Source organism: Canis aureus, chromosome 8 (genome assembly GCF_053574225.1).
Source record: "Canis aureus isolate CA01 chromosome 8, VMU_Caureus_v.1.0, whole genome shotgun sequence".
Taxonomy (NCBI): Eukaryota; Metazoa; Chordata; class Mammalia; order Carnivora; family Canidae; genus Canis; species Canis aureus.
The window spans coordinates 67,537,627-67,554,484 of NC_135618.1; the positions used below are offsets into that span (position 1 = coordinate 67,537,627).

Sequence of the window (16,858 nt, forward strand, 5' to 3'; positions counted from 1 at the left end):
CTCTGTTCATACCTTAAAGGGAAAGCGAAAACCAAATAGTAATTGTTTTTCTTCCCCAATTTCATGGTTAAGAGCCTTGCTTTAATCTCCCCAGGCTCTTGTCTTCTCCATAAAATGAGGAGACCCCTACCTCACAGCCTTAGCGTGAGGGGCATATGAGAGGACAAATGCAAAAGTGTTTTGTGGTTGGTGGGGGGAGGTGGGTACAGAATTCTGAGGAGCTATTACCTTATTTCGTATTCTTGATTATTAAGACCTAATGGCACCAAGACACCCAAAGTGACATGAGAGAAGCAACCCCATTTCTCTCGGGGCTTTTGTTCCTGCCTATACATCAGTCTTGGCAAACTTGTTTTTCCCTACAGCACCCAGGGAAGTCCTGGTTCCCTCCCTTGGTTCTTTTCTGCTCCTCCCTCTGCCAAGCCACGATGCCCGGTGGATACAAAGGTGAATGTGGGGATGATGTGGACCCCATGCCCTTCCTGGCACCTCCAGAAAAGGAGAGGATCGAAGCCATGAACAAGCCCTATGACATCAAGAAGTCCTGCTGGGTCAAAGACGAGAAAGAGGGCTTCATCGCTGGGGAGATCCAGTCTGAACAGGGTGACCAGGTCACTGTGAAAACAGTCAACAACCAGGTGAGTGAGGAAGAACCTCTAGGATGAAATGATCTTAGGGAGTGACAGATACCCGGGCTCTGCTGTCCATTCACAAGAGGCAGGGTGATAAGAAGAGCAGGTGCCGCTGAGTCCTGTGTCCTAGGTTCAAGCTCAGACTTGGCTACACTCAAACTGTGGCCCCGGGCAAGACACTTCCCCTCTCTGAGCTTTGCCTCCTTCCCAATAGAGATTCTAACATAGTAGGACACATGGAAATACTTTGTAATGCTCTGAAATAGTACGTGTGTGCACAAGATTGTCAAGGAACTTACGTATCTTTAAAGTCCCAAACAGCTTTCCTGTGGAGTGAGAGTGAGCATCCCAGCGTCAGCAGTTGCACTGTGTGCCAGGAACATGAGGCAGGGCCCAGAACATTCTGGCTGACCTGGGGAGCTCTTCACCTATGCGCTCATAGATGGTGCCTCCCGAGCCCCTTGCTGCACGGCGGCCCTGTGCTAGAGCTGGCTTGTCCTGGCCTGTGAGGGCCCAACACCCAATGCTAAACAACCAGGGGCTTTGCAGCCAAGTATTAAACCTTTGGCAACTTGATGTCAGCCACGGTGGAAATATTTACATTGTGGGAATTAACAAATAATATAAATCAGGGATTTTCCCCCTGTATAGCTAGGTTACAAGCACACCACTCTCTGCTGGTCTACATTGTGTCTAATTGTGGGGGTGACTTGAGACAGTGGGCAGAAAGTTTGGTTCATTAAACCCCTATCCTGCGGGAGACTCCTCGTAAGGTGCTGGACTTGTTTAATCCTTTCAATAATCTTATGTAGTAGGATTTTAGGAGTTCCTATTTTGTAAAGGATCAAGGAGGCCCTACGTAACTTGCTCACGGCCACAAAGACAACAAATGATGAGCTCAGATTCAAACCTAGCTGTATTGGGCTCAATTATTGGGCAGCAGGAGTGCAAGGTGGTCCTTGGTCAATAGCAGGAATACAAGATGCCAGAAACCTTCTGTGATCAGAACTTGGAGCAGCCAAGCTTCACTTTGTGCTTTGCTTCACTTCAAGGGGAGTGGCAGCAGGGAGATGAGGCTTCCTCCATTCAAGGGGGTTGGAACACAAAATTCAAGCTTACTTCTGGGAGAACCTTCTTTTCAGAAAGGCAAAGCACTGCAGTCTTTTAAGGAGTAATGTACAAGAATATGGAGCTCCACAGGCCCCAGTTTAGATACACGTTAGGGACAGCACATAACTTCCGTGAGCATCCACAAGTTTGGGACAGAAAGACTGACTCACCTGGTTTCTAAGATAAAGGCAAAGGCCCCTGTCCCCTGCCTGAGCCAAGAGAGAGAAGTGTCTGCCTCAGGGTGAGGTCCAGAGATATGGGAATTTCCAGAAATGGACTCTCAATAAAACTCAGCTTGCTTTACCAGGGATGTGGTGACCATTAGTGGATAGATTTTCCAGAACTGTCAAGGTTTCAAATTATCTGCCTATTGGACTCATAAATTATTAAAAGTCCCAGAAATCCCAGCATGTGTTCAAGCCTCACATCTCAGGCTGTAGGCAGCTCAAAGATGTTTGTTTTCTGGATCACATGTCTTGAGCTTTGGTCCCAGATGCTGGAACTCAAGAGCTGGTGCTGTTTTCATTTACAGATGAAATTGGGGCACGGAGGGAGGATGGGGTTTGCCTGCCATGCACAAGTGCTCCGGACTCCTAACTCCGTGCTACTTTCACCCTGACACATTTACTGCTCAGAAATCATTGTATTATTATTATTATTATTATTATTGTATTGTCTGTTTGCTTGCTTTCAATTTTATCCTTCAAGTTGGTTTGGTGGGAGCAGGGAAATGTCTTTTTTTTTATAAGATTTTATTTATTTATTTGAGAGAAAGAGAGAGAGCATAAACAGGGGGTAGGGGTAGAGAGAGAAACAGACTCCCTGCTGAGCAAGGAGCCCAAAAAAGGGCTCGATCCCAGGACCCTGGGATCATGACCTGAGCCAAAGGCAGACCCTAAACTGACAATCACCAAGGCACCCCTTATTCATTTGTTTTAGAGAGAAAGCAGGGGTAGGAGCAGAGGGAGAGGGATAAGTAAACTCCATGCTGAGTGTGAAACTCAACGAGGGACTTGATCCCGTGACCCTGAGATGGTGACCTGAACCAAAATAAAGAGCCGGATGCTCAGGGGTTCCTGGGTGGTTCAGTTAGTTAAGTATCTGACTTTAGCTCAAGTCATGATCTTGGGTTCCTGGGACCAAGCCCTGCATCAGGCTCAGCACCCACTGGGGAGTCTACTTCTCCGTCTTCCTCTGCCCCTCCTCACGCTTGTGCTCTCTCTCTCTCTCTCTCTCAAATAAATAAGTAAAATCTTTAAAAAAAAATAAAAATAAAAGATTCAGATGCTCAACCAATTGAGCCACCCAGGCGCCTCCTTTTTTTTTTTTTTTTTTTTAATGAAAAAGTTCACTGCTGTTCAGAAACCACCACCAATTCTCAAGGCAGAGAGCCAAGAGTCATATCTCTGCAAGTGTCTCTAGGATTGATGAGCAAGTTCTGATCAGCTATTAGAATGGACTTGGCAGGTGGCATCTGATTATTAACTGCTTAGTTAATAAGTGTGTAATATGAAATAAAACCACATATTAAGTCATTTACAAAAAAAAAAAAAAAAAGAATGGACTTGGCAGGAAGAGAAGCAGGGCCCACAGGTGCTCTGAATGTAGGGATGGAGCTTATAAGGTATTTTACATGATCTCATTTAATACAGTTCTCCCAGCAACCAGCCAAGGAAGCTACTGTTATTCCTATTTAGAGGGGAGGCAGTTAGGACTCAGATGGCTTTGGAGATCTCTCCTCAGCCCAAGCTACACAGTGGGACATGGCTCGACCAGGAGTTGGTCCTACTGGTCACCTGACTCCAGCTCCTTACAGGATACCAGAGAGTATGTGGTACCTTGTGCCAGAAGCCCATATGGCTGTCAATACTGTTTCCTAATTCCTGTTGTATCTTGACACTCTCCCACCCAGACTGTCACTGTGAAGAAGGATGATGTCCAGCAGATGAACCCACCCAAATTCTACCAAGCCAGTGACATGGCGGACATGACTTTCTTGAACGAGGCCAGCGTCCTGAACAATCTGCGCCAACGTTACACCAACATGAGGATCTATGTGAGTGCCTGGGGCTAAGGGTGGGGATGAGGGGTAGCTACAGATCTTCTGCCCCTCTCCTGATGGGGAGGGCACAGCAGCTGCTCCACCTTCCCGCAACCATCACACAGTATGGCTCAGATAAGGGCACAGGGACCGTGCTTTTGACACATTAGAACTTCCACTCTCAGCCTTCAATGTCTCAGTGATGGTGCCATCTCCATGGGCAGCTGATATACCTTTTGCTGAGGTTATCATCTGAGAGTCTTCCTCTGCACCACATCCCTGCAAATTCTCCCATCAAAACATTATTTTCCCTGTTAGATGTCATCCCCTGTCCGCCCATCCTTCCATCCATCCATCCATCCATCCATCTGCTGTCTTCCCCACCCTCACCCTCAGACAGGACTGGCAGGAAAGGGTGACTCAGCAGCAGCAGTCCCAGGGTGATACAGTATGTGTCATACTCTCAACTTAAGCGGGGTCTATCTCATCTTTGTTTCTCCTTCTTTGGATCGTTTTCTATTTAATAAGATTCCTTTTAAAAACTCAGTATGTAGGGGCTCCTGGGTGGCTCAGTTATTGAGTATCTGCCTTTGGTTCAGGCCTTGATCCCGGAGACCCAGGATTGAGTTCCACATGGGGCTTCCGCAGGGAGCCTGTTTCTCCCTCTGCCTAGGTCTCTGCCTCTCTCCTGTGTCTCTCATGAATAAAGAAATCTTACAAAAAAAAAAAAAAAAAAAAAAAAAACAACTCAGTATGTATATCTCAGCTATCCTAAGAAGAAGCTGGGGAGGAGGAGAGAGGTGTTGATTCCCATGTAGGCCAAAGTGGAAGGTTTTTTTTTTAAAATATTTTATTTATTTATTCATGAGAGACACAGAGAGAGGGGGGGGGGGGCCAGAGACACAGGCAGAGGGAGAAACAGGCTCCAGGCAGGGAGCCGAACATGGGACTTGCTCCCAGGTCTCCAGGATCATGCCCTGGCCCAAAGGTGGCGCTAAACCGCTGAGCCACCCGGGCTGCGCCAAAGTGGAAGGTTTTAAAGTTGAACTGGGTGCACCTGGGTAGCTCAGTCAGTTAAGCATCTGCCTTTAGCTCAGGTCGTGATCCTGGGGTCTTGGGATTGAGACCTGTGTCAAGCTCCTGGCTTGGTGGGGAGTCAGCTTCTCCCTCTCCCTCTCCCTCTCCCTCTCCCCCTCCCCACCGTTTGTGCTCTCTTGTGCTCTCCCTCTCTCTCAAATAAATAAAATTTTTAAAAAACATCTTTGAGGTTGAACTGGAAAGAGTCATGGAACAGGGCAGGGGGCAGTGGTATCAGGTGGATGTGAGTGTCCAGCAAGGCGAAGGACAGTTAAGAACTCATGGATAGGGACCCACAGACGTGGCCATTCTCTACCCTCACTTATTCTCCCCTTGGATAATTTCTTCTACTACCTCATGGTTTCTCTGATTTTTTTTTTCTTTTTAATGGGACGATTTCCTTACAGAATTGCCTTGTGATGAAAAGAGAAGCTGGTGCCTCTTCTTAAGAGTAGATCAAACCCAGCTGCCTGCCAGAAGGGGTTGTGCCTGCACAGGGAGGACTTTGCAGCTGTGAAAACACCCCAGAAGTCTCTCTGTAAACTCTCATGGAAAATCTCCGAGACATATTAAATGGATAAAGCAAGATATAGAACAGTATTATAGAAAGCTATCTTTTGTTTTAAAAACAAGAAGGGGGAGTGATAATGTATCCCTGGATCTGTATGTGTATGCATCAAAAACCGTGGAAGGGAGTGTTAGCAATTAACACATGCTTACCTGTGGGAGGAGGAGGCAGGCACTGAACTGCTGTGGGGATTTTTTTTTTAAGATTTTATTTATTCATGAGAGACACAGAGAGAGAGAGAGAGGCAGAGACATAGGCAGAGGGAGAAGCAGCCTCCCTGTGGGGAGCCTGATGCAGGACTCAATCCTGGGACCCCAGGATGAACTATGAGCCTTTCGGGCATCCCAGTTGTGGGGACTTTTGCTACATATTTGCCTGTTCAGTGACTACGTTATCTATGCAAATAATTAAATCAAAAGAAAATGAAATAAATATATATGACAGTGAAGGATTGTTTTTCTCACTGACTAGGTGCTCAGATACAGATTTTGCCTCCAGGAGGGGATGCCACTATATCTCTGTAGGCTGGCAGTGCCCTCCAGCCAGGCTGCTCTAGGGTGGGCTAGGGCATAGAGGGAGGAAAACAGCAGGAGAAGAAGCCAGCTGACTGTCTTCCTCTCCTCCTGCCAGACCTACTCGGGCTTGTTCTGTGTGACAGTCAACCCCTACAAGTGGCTGCCCATCTATGGAGCCCGCGTGGCCAACATGTACAAAGGCAAAAAGCGCACAGAGATGCCACCCCACCTCTTCTCCATCTCTGACAATGCCTACCACGACATGCTCATGAGTGAGTGGGGTGGGGCCTGCTGGGGTGCTCAGGGTGGGTGACAAAATCTTTAGAACCGTGTGCCACCCAGTCCCAACCCTGACTCCATACTACCCACTGAAGTTCTTGGTTAAGTGTTGAGAAGCAGCAGCGTGTGACCAGGTACCAGCGCTCAGTGAGGGTGCAGGGCATCTGCTAAGTACCAGCCCCATCTCACACCCCATCTCACTTCAGCTTCACAAAAACAGGGGATGCCAGGTTAAGTAACTGACCCAGAATTCAAGTAACCACTTGTATGATCTCTGCAGTACTGCATGGTGGCCCACAAAGTGATTTTTATTATGTTGCTTGTGATTGGGTAGCTATATAGGATGGGGTTGATGGAAACAGTGGCCAGTAAATTCTTGGCCCTTCCACAAAGGTGAATGCTGCAATGGCAGGCATGTAGTCAGGGACCCTGCAGGATCTAGGGCTTTTGGCTTCTGCTGGTTGCTGCAGCCCCCCTCCAAGCTGGGTGAAATACGGGGGAAATGCAGACTGTTTGGCCAGAGTGATGTCAAACGTCTAGTTTCTAAGTGTTTCCTAATTACATCTTCGTGTTGCTGTTTTCTTCTCTGCAGATCGTGAAAATCAGTCTATGCTAATCACGTAAGTGTCCCTTCTGTCTCTCGGTCTCTATACATATAATTAAGTTTGTATCTTATACATGTAATTAAGCCTTCTTAGAATTAATTGGTGGGATTTTGTATGGAAATCTTCAGGCTGTGAGTGGGCTCAGCAGGGTGTTAAGGCTGCACCTGTGAACTGAGGGTGGCTTCTGTGTCCCCCACTCCCCCCTCACCTGTCTGTCCCTGTCCTGGCTGAGGGATGAATCACAGTAACACTCAGCCTGCACCTTTGATTGCATTGCCTCTCTATGGCCAATCCCCTCTTTATGCTTCCCTCTTCCTATTTCCCACTTGCAGTGGAGAATCTGGTGCTGGGAAGACTGAGAACACGAAGAAGGTCATCCAGTACTTTGCCAATGTTGGGGGGACTGGCAAACAGTCCTCAGATGGAAAGGTAGGGCTGACAGGCAGGCTCAGAGTGTGTCACCCTAGCCCGGCCTGTTCTCAGATGTACATGGAGGGGACACACGGGAGGGCACACATGGGAAGGTGCACAAAGGAGGGCACACACAGATGGGCACACACGGAAGGGCACACTTAGAGGGCACACACAGCAGAGACCATGTGACCCTCGTAGCTGTCCTGTGGGTTCGGGTCATCTTACAGAGGAAGAGACAGGCTTGGAGAGAAAGGTGAAACCACCTAGGGAGAAGGAGCCCAGGGACCTGGGTCTCCTACAGGATATATTCTACTGCCCCAGAAAATGCAGGTGACAGAGCCATTTGTGCTTGGCAGGGAAGAAAGGGGCATACCAGCTCCTCCTTCAGCTGCCTCTGCAGACCCTGGGGCACAAGGAGCAATAGCTGAGCCAGTGGCAGCTGTAAACACTGACAGAGAAAGGGAGAGTTGGGGAGGAAGACCAGGGATGCCCCGGGAAGGGGTTTCAGGCTCACTCAGGAATCTCTCCAGCAATAGCAAAGTATAGAACAGATGAGAAACAAGGCCTGTCATCTGACAGGTGCCCCTCCAATGTCAGGACAGCAGAGGGACAGTCATCAGGTTGGTGGCCCTCTTCCCAGGTTCCTTCCTGCCCTGATTTCCAGGCCTCCCAAGGCCCTTCCTCTCTGGGTTCCTGGCTCAAAAGCCATAGGCCTTTGAAAGGCCCGAATCACCAGGCAGCACCCAACCTTGTGTTTCTCTCTGGGTCAGGGGTCCCTGGAGGATCAAATCATCCAGGCAAACCCTGTGCTGGAGGCTTTTGGGAACGCCAAGACCATCAGAAACAACAATTCCTCTCGCTTTGTAAGTATGAGCAGCAACAACAGGGGCCCCTAGTGTTGGTGGGACAGGGGCCACCTGGAATGCGGGGATGACTATCCCCTCATTCCAGGTAAGGAAATTGGGGCTGATTTAAACATGCAAATGGAATGAGGCAAGTCACAGCATTTCCTTCCCACAGACTGTTAAGGTCTTAGCTGTTGGAGTCTAAATTGAACAGAGCCCACATCAGTATTTAAATCAAGAAGCTTGAAAGGGGAGACTAGATAATAGGGTGATGGAGAGGCTGAGAAGTCAGATGGGGGAGCCAGAGATTCACAGCTGTTGGAAGCTGAGGATGACTCCCCTCATCCCTCCCCTGCACCACCACCCTGTCTGGGGGGATACAGGATATGTGCTGTCCCTGGCACCCTGGTGGATCCTGAACTACCTCAGCCCTCTCATGGGAGCTCTACCTCCGTACTACCTGAGGTGCTGTCCATGGAGGAGAAATGCCCGGGGCTTCCCTCCTGATTCCTGGTCTCCTGCGGGGGCAGAGTGGGGGGACCTCACTGCCTGAGCCAGTGGGCTGGCAGGGAGCCTAGGTAAACAGGACTGAGCTGGGAGGAAGGGAGGGCAGGTAAGAAATAGCGGTGACAGGCAGGAGCAGCAGAGATAGAGACACCTATTTCCAGGAGAATTTATTGGTGGTTCTACCAAAGGTCAGGGAGAGGGATGTGGTATCTCAGTAAGGAGACTCAGGATGTACCCCCTACTGCTGCTGGCCAAACTCCCCCCATGCCTGCCTCTAAGCAGATTTCCCAGCAGTCCCAGCTCCTCCCGCTGGTGCTTCTCTCCCCCACAAATGCCCTGTGGGGCTACCCCACAGACCCTTAATTTTACTCCAAGCCCTGTCCATCTTCTCTACTGTGTGGGAAATCGCAGCTCCGCATATAGCCAGCCACGCACGTGTGGCTCAGTCACACTCCAAACGGCGCCCTTGGAATTCAGGGGTCTGCCAGTAAGGGACTGTGGCCCAAGCTGGCCCATGTGTTGGTCTAGAACTCCGAGCGTCCTCCCTCACAACCCTCCTCTCTCTGCTCAGGGCAAGTTCATCCGAATCCACTTCGGAACTACGGGCAAACTGGCTGGAGCTGACATCGAGAGCTGTGAGTCTGGCCCCCTTTGGAGGGTTCTTCTGGGCGGACCAACTACAGAATGTGTGAGCCCCAGTGCTATCTCGTGCCCAGGGGGCTGGCCCTGCTCCTGGACTCCCCTATGTGGGCAGTCAGGCCCCTAGAATCTGTGTCTGGGGCAGAGGGAATGGCCCTCTAGACTGGCTACTGCATGGGACTGTATGGAGAGGGGAGCCCGTTTGCACCCTGCATTCCAGACAGAATGGGACTGTATTTATGGGCGTGTTTGTGTATTCCCTTCCAGATCTCTTAGAGAAATCTCGTGTCATCTCACAGCAAGCCGCTGAGAGAGGGTACCACATTTTCTACCAGATTCTCTCTAACAAGAAGCCCGAACTTATTGGTAAAGATCTTTATGTCTGCCTGCCTGCCCCTTAACTTGCTTTTCCTCTTGTTTCAGTGACAAAGGTTCCTGAGGACAGTGCCCCCTCCACCCTGGGTTCTGCAGGAATCCCTCTGAGTTAATGCATAGGTTACAGGGAACTTTCTCAAAGTTTTACTTACATCTTGCTTTCCTGCTTTTGGCAGAGAGTTTGCTCCTGGTCCCCAACCCTAAGGAGTACCACTGGGTGAGCCAGGGCGTCACAGTGGTGGAGAACATGGATGATGGGGAGGAGCTGCAGATCACAGATGTGAGTGGACCTGGCAGTGCAGCTGGCAAACAAAAGGAAGAGCCAAGACAAACCATGGGGCCCTGCATGCACTGCCACCAGAACTAGGGTGGGGGTTACTCAGAGCAGCCAGGCAGCAGCCCACATTCATTCTCCCCCTGGAGATCTCTGGAGCCACAGGTGGCATTTATCTCAAGTCTGTCGTAGCAAGAACTGAACTAGGATCCCATGGCACCTAAGGGGCCATCTAGTCCAGCTCAGCTAGAAGCGATGCTCCTGTCACCTCAGTCCCCACTGCACCCTCCCTCTCCTTCTATGACACAGAGAACTTCTGTGAAGGTCTGACAATAGAATCCATTCCTGATGCACCTTTGCCTTTTTCTGTCCTGGTACCTAGCATAAAGACTTAGCAATAATAATGATGGTAATGATAATGTGACTCCCCAGTTGTTATTATGTATCAAGTACTCACCAGATGTCAAGTGTTGGACTGAACATTTACACATCATTCTGGTTTATCCTTAGGACCACCCATCTCCCCCCTTTTGCAGATGACTAAACAGACACTAGGGAGGGTAAATAAATACAATGACAACATAGCAGAGTGTCTGGCCTGGGCTCCTTGGAAGAAAACAGATGTACCTCTGGCCAGGGAGCGTCTGACCTCCAGACCCCACACCGTATCAGCGTGGCCCATTGGTGCCAACCCCACGACTGCAGCACCATGGCCTCTCTTCCATGGAATGAGAAGCCAGGAGTTTCTTGCCTTTTCTTCCCTGTGGCCCTGCAGGTCGCCTTTGATGTGCTGGGCTTCAGCGCAGAGGAGAAGATTGGTATTTATAAGCTGACTGGAGGCATCATGCATTTTGGCAACATGAAGTTCAAGCAGAAACCCAGAGAGGAGCAAGCTGAAGTGGACACCACGGAGGGTAGGTGTTTGATTGGGGCTGTTCATGGAAGAGGCAGCCAGTGGTAGGGGCTTCTGGCTCTCTGAGGCTTCATGCACATTTCAGAGACATGCCATAAGCCAAGAATGTTCCTTGGACACCCAGACATCAATAATCTCAGAGAGAGTCAGAGCCATGATTTTGGTTTCTGCATTCTGCTTTGCCACTTGGCCTTGAATGAGTGTGGAAACCATCTCGGACATCTGTTTTCTCATTGGCAACACATAGTCTCTGCCATCCCACCCTCCGTTCCTAACCCCAAGAGATGATGTTGGGTTTCTCTGGGGCAGGGCATCATATTTCTTTCACTCACCTGCTTTTTCTGTCCCTACTCAGTGGCTGACAAAGTCTCCCATCTCATGGGCCTCAATTCCGGAGAGCTCCAGAAGGGCATCACCAGGCCCCGGGTCAAAGTAGGCAATGAGTTTGTGCAAAAGGGCCAGAACGTGGAGCAATGCAACAACTCTATCGGGGCCCTGGGCAAGGCCATCTATGACAAGATGTTCAAGTGGCTGGTGGTCAGGATCAACAAGACCTTGGACACCAAAATGCAGAGGCAGTTCTTCATTGGCGTGTTGGACATCGCTGGCTTTGAGATCTTTGAGGTGTGCCTGTCCTGGCATTCTCTTTCTGCTTTGGGGTGATCGTTTTTCTTTTAAAAGCTACTTTTCACCACGATTCTCTCATTTCTCATCTTGGACCTGGAGTGGGCCAATCTCAGGTGTTTGCTCTTGGGTCTCTGACTTTTGGCATCCAGAAAGTTCCATCTTCATTTGTATGGAGCCAAACCATAAAGAATTGTGTGAACATACTGGATAGAATGGGTGGCAGGCTAGAGCTGGCCTGTACTGCCTTACAAGGGCTGATTGTTAAGTTTTCAGGAATTTTTTTTTAAATATTTTATTTATTTATGACAGATACAGAGAGAGAGAGAGAGAGAGAGGCAGAGACACAGGCAGAGGGAGAAGCAGGCTCCATGCAGGAGCCCGATGTGGGACTCGATCCCACACCCTGGGATCATGCCTTGAGTCAAAGGCAGACACTCAACAGCTGAGCCACTCAGGCATCAGGAATCAAAGGCAGACACTCAACAGCTGAGCCACTCAGGCAGTTTTCAGGAATTTTTTTATCTAGTTGACATCATTTTGATACCCTTATACCATGAAATTGTCCAACACTTCAAATTAGGCTCTTTCTTTTTTCTTTTCTATTTCTATTTCTTTTTCTTTTCTTTTTTCCTTTCCTTTCCTTTCCTTTCCTTTCCTTTCCTTTCCTTTCCTTTCCTTTCCTTTCCTTTCCTTTCCTTTCCTTTCCTTTCCTTTCTTCCTTCCTTCCCTCTCCCTCCCTCCCTCTCTCTCTTTCCTTCCTTCCTTCCTTCCTTCCTTCCTTCCTTCCTTCCTTCCTTCCTTCCTTCCTTCCTTCCTTCCTTCCTTCCTTTTGTTTTTGAAAGACAGAGAGTCAGCTGATATACCAGCACAACACTGTGGCCTCCCACTTCTTTCCTGCACAAAAGAGACTCAGGTCTCAACAGACTAGTGTTGTGGGTCAGGAATATTTTACCTTTGTAATTGGAGGCAGCATGATTAGGAGATATGGTTCTGGACTCAGGTTGGCCATCAGCTAGCTGTGTGGCCTTGGGAAAGTAGTTACTGAGCCTCAGTTTTTTCAACTCTAAAATGAACAGGCTGGAAGAGATGATCTATAAAGCTCATTTCACTCCATTATCCTACTATTTTAAGATTTCCACTGGCCACAGATGGATTCTTTTTAAATCAACTTAGACCAGGGGCACCTGGGTGGTTCAGTCAGTTGAGCATCTGACTCTTGACCTCGGCTTAGGTCTTGATCTCAGGGTTGTGAGTTCAGACCCCATGTTGGGCTTCACACTGGGCATGGAACCTACTTAAAAAACCAAACCAAACCAAACCAAACCAACCCCACCAGTTTAGCCCAATTTCTTTCAGACTCTAAAAGGCTAATTTGACTGCCATCTACAATAGAATCATTTAATTTCATAGGTGGAAGGAGGCTTCAAGTTTCCAGACTGTGCTCCCTGGCTTTCTGGGAAGCCACTGATGGCCAGCAGTGGAGGGATTAGGAGAAAGGAGGATGATCTGTGCCAACAACATAGTGTGTGCAATAAACAAACAGGGTTTGAATCTTTGCTTGGCCACTTCCAAGTCGTGTGCCTCTCTTTCTCCACCTATTAACGGAACACCAATCATTCTTGCCATATAAGGTTTGAGCAGGTGTGACTTGGCACAGAGTCTGGCACATGGGCGTGCTCTGTGATTGCAGTGGCCCCCTCTGCTTTAACCTATTTTTCCTGAGGATTTCGGGTGAGATTTCATTAAGAGAAAGCACTCTCTGATTTTTTTAAAGGTAACTTGTAAACCCCTCAAACCCCTTCATCCTATAGATAAGCATTAAAAAAACTGCACACAGAGAGCTGTCTAAAGGCACACAGGGTCAGAAGCATAAAGCCTCTCAAATGATTTCTATGCTAGAAAGAAAGTGATTCTTTCCACAATGATTTTAATTAACCACATGAGGTGGTATTTGAGGTTTGGGCCCCCCAGACCCCAGCCCTCACTCTCTTCTGCCTCTCTCCTCCGCAAGCCTGCTCCGCAGGTTCTATGCTGCTCTGTGCCTTTGCAGAGGAGGGTAACCGAGAAGGGCTTCTTGCAGGGCTGATGAAACCCTGCCTGGTGGTCAGCATTCAGGCATCTGGGGTAGCACCTGAAATGGTTGGCCCTCAGCAGATTTGAGCTCTGCCTGTGACTCGTCCCTCAGTCCTGGTCCCAGGGAGGCTCTGTCTGCGTCCTGGCTGATGCCCTGCTCTCTGCCCTCCCACCCCAGTTCAACAGCTTCGAGCAGCTGTGCATCAACTTCACCAATGAGAAGCTGCAACAGTTCTTCAACCACCACATGTTTGTGCTTGAGCAAGAGGAGTACAAGAGGGAGGGCATTGAATGGGTCTTCATCGACTTTGGCCTTGACCTACAGGCCTGCATTGACCTCCTGGAAAAGGTAACCTGCTGTTCAATGGTGAGGGTTAGAGAGAGGTGAGGGCCCTGACTAGGGCATGCCTCAGAAAGGAACTTCACTGGGGTCTATGGGGAAGTGACCTTGGTAGGTCTGACCTCTAGCTTCCTCTCTGCAAAATGGGTACAGTAGTTTTGCAATGACCACTGTTAGTTGGGCTGTTAGATGCCTCAACTCACTGGATCATCACAACCTACCATTCGTGTGTGTGTGTGTGTGTGTGTGTGTGTGTGTGTGTGTGTGTGTCTGTGTGTGTGTGTGTGATGTATTATAACCATTTTGCATATGGGAACATTGAGACATAGAGAAAGGAAGTAACCTGTCCAAGGTCATACAACCTGTGAATGGTAGAGTCAGGTTCTGACCTAGTCAGTCTATTAGCCACCCCTGTAATTACAACACAGGGAACGTTTTAGCAAATGATCTAGTTCAAGAATATATGTTTTGATCCAATGCAGAAAAGGGATAGAAAAAGGATATTAAAAGGGCAGATGACAAAATCCGAACAGTCTGCTCAAAGTATTATATCAATGTTAATTTCCTGGTTTTCATTATCATTACTGAGATTGCGTTAACATTTTGAGAAGCTGGATGAAAAGCATGTAGGAATGCTTTGCACTCTTTTACAAGCCTAAAATTATTTCAAAGTAAAAACTTAAAAAATAAAAGAAAGAAATAACATATGTCGTCTCTGAGGCTCAGCCTCGAGGCTGTCATAGAGAATCTATCAGCAAGGCAGCCAGAGGTCTCTGATGTGAGACCAGCCTTAACCTCCCAGGAAAAGAGTCTCCAAAAAACAGGCTGTGTGCACAATCCACCTGTCCCCTACCACTTACAAATGCCTTCCTGTCCAGCTGTCAGAGAACCTGAAATGTCCTCATGTTTGAGCTCTGGGATTAAGCATTGCCCTCTTCCAGAAATTTTCCTTAGAAACCCAGCCCTCCATAGGTTGGGGGAGTGATGAGGAGCAGCCTTTATAAGCATTTATGAGCTTGCTTGTTCTGTGAGAAGAGACCTAGAAACCCTATAGCCAGGAATGTCATTGAGGGCAAAAGCAGATAAGAGAGAGTTAAACACAGAAAGGACAGGTGGCATTGACTTTACCATTTTCCTGAGGGCTAAGCCTGCCTGGCACCACTATTCAGGAGGGATAAGCATTTGGGGAGCTATGTAGCCCCTGCATACCCCCACTTCCCTTCTGTTAGATTCAATGAATCCTAGCCTCTTTCAAGTCTAAATGGCTTTAGCATTTGAAGACCAGACCATGGAGCTACTGCACCATTACCAGGGGTCCTTATCCAGAGTTCTGGCTGCCACCTGGGTGTCTGGGACATCCCTCCCACCACTCCCATGCCAATACCTGAGTGGCCCCATTGGGGTCCTGTGACCTCCTCTAATACCATTTATCATTTTTCCCTTCTAGCCCATGGGCATCTTCTCCATCTTGGAGGAACAGTGCGTCTTCCCCAAGGCTACCGACGCCACCTTCAAGGCGGCCCTGTATGACAACCACTTGGGCAAGTCCAACAACTTCCTCAAGCCCAAGGGGGGCAAGGGCAAGGGGCCCGAGGCCCACTTCGAACTCGTCCACTATGCAGGCACTGTGAGTACCCCTCAGTGCCCCCTGTGGCCACCTTCCTGCTGCAATCAGCTCGGGTTATTATAGGTCTTTCCTGCCATGCTCTTCCTGAGACTTTCTGCCTCCAACTAGCACAGCCAAGATAGAACAGCGTGATCAGCTTGGAGAAATGACCTCTGATTCATATTTCTTCATCACTTCTCCCTCTGGGAATTCCAAAACAATCAGGGAGCAGGCACCAGTTCATCCCTCAGACCCACCAGGGCCACACTATTGTCTATGGCCCTTGATTTGATGGCTAAAGCTAGATCTTGGACAGAATTTACTTGCAAAAAGCAAAAAGAAATTCCACGACCCCAGCAATTACCCCCAATTGATTAACTTATCTCTCTGACTGCTCACGGCCACCAAACCAACAAAATGACATCTCCAAACTGGCTTTTTCATTCATGACAAACGTAGTCCTTGGGGAAGAAGGAATTAAGTGCAGCCAGGACTCAGGTTCTATTTGAATAATTGATAGGGGAGACGTTTGTTCAGCTAGCTTTCAAGAATGAGTTTGGTTTCCTTGGGATTGCAGTATTGCCGTAAATGCCAATGCTCCTGTTACCACCAGAGTTCGTTGAGCCTCTGTGGGTTTAACTGCAGAGAAACAGCAGCCTTAGGACAGAGCTGTCAGGAAAGCTGCTGTTGGATTGGGCACTGGAGCCAAGATTTTATGATCTCATCAACCATAACAATACCAATTACTTGCAAAATGAATCACGCCAGTGCCTAAAGCAAACAGCTGATTGTGGTGCACTACCTCACCTCCCACAATAAAATGCGAAGAACTCTGGATCTGTAGCAATGGAATATTCAAAGTCTAATGGGGCCTATGCCCTTCTAAGAAGGCCTGGAGGTGATGAATGTCTATACTACATAAGAGAAGGAAAGCCCAAAAGTTTTAGCTTCTTATCTGCTTCCCTCAGTTCCCTATGCTCATTGGAAGAATCTGAAAAGTGCTTCCTCTTTGCCCCTCCAGCTAGGGCCACGTGGCAAAATGGGAAGCAGAAATGAATGTATTTCCAATTACCTGAGCACATGGAGCCCCTCTTCCACCAGGCAATGGCCAGGGGATATGTGCCCTTGAGCAAGGAGAGACCAGACACCCTTGTAGGGAGCTCTTCATGTAGCTCAGGATTTCCCTGGTCAAGGCCAGTCATTCACATCAAGGGCTGAGGCTGGATGAAGGTCAATCCACACCTGGGTAGAAAAAGAGCCAGAGGTCAGGCAGGCTCAGAGTAGCCAACAAAGCAAGACATGCAGGAGAAGGTCACAGCCTGACAGCAAGTACCTGGGGAGTCCTGGTTTGTTGGAAAAGCTCAGAGACAAGGGGCTTAAACAGGCAAATTGAAAATGCCCAAGAAAGCAGATAATGA

General features: G+C 48.5%; 1 protein-coding gene and 1 long non-coding RNA gene across 2 annotated transcripts in view; one reads left to right on the forward strand and one right to left on the reverse strand.

Moving 5' to 3' along the window:
* Window positions 1-211: 211 nt before the first annotated feature.
* The window catches only part of MYH16 (myosin heavy chain 16), a 63,923-nt gene continuing 47,276 nt past the window's right edge, over window positions 212-16,858 (forward strand). Inside the window, exons 1-13 of the mRNA XM_077907818.1 lie at window positions 212-638; window positions 3,655-3,798; window positions 6,059-6,215; window positions 6,815-6,842; window positions 7,160-7,256; window positions 8,012-8,104; window positions 9,165-9,228; window positions 9,500-9,598; window positions 9,784-9,887; window positions 10,657-10,795; window positions 11,150-11,418; window positions 13,673-13,843; window positions 15,282-15,461. Coding sequence (XP_077763944.1) covers window positions 285-638; window positions 3,655-3,798; window positions 6,059-6,215; window positions 6,815-6,842; window positions 7,160-7,256; window positions 8,012-8,104; window positions 9,165-9,228; window positions 9,500-9,598; window positions 9,784-9,887; window positions 10,657-10,795; window positions 11,150-11,418; window positions 13,673-13,843; window positions 15,282-15,461 — 1,899 coding nt within the window. The 5' untranslated portion in view covers window positions 212-284. The remainder of the gene's footprint in view (window positions 639-3,654; window positions 3,799-6,058; window positions 6,216-6,814; window positions 6,843-7,159; window positions 7,257-8,011; window positions 8,105-9,164; window positions 9,229-9,499; window positions 9,599-9,783; window positions 9,888-10,656; window positions 10,796-11,149; window positions 11,419-13,672; window positions 13,844-15,281; window positions 15,462-16,858) is intronic.
* LOC144319558 (uncharacterized) overlaps window positions 12,157-16,858 on the reverse strand; it is a 65,251-nt gene continuing 60,549 nt past the window's right edge. The window contains exon 5 of the long non-coding RNA XR_013385366.1: window positions 12,157-16,682. This is a non-coding gene — a long non-coding RNA (uncharacterized LOC144319558). The remainder of the gene's footprint in view (window positions 16,683-16,858) is intronic.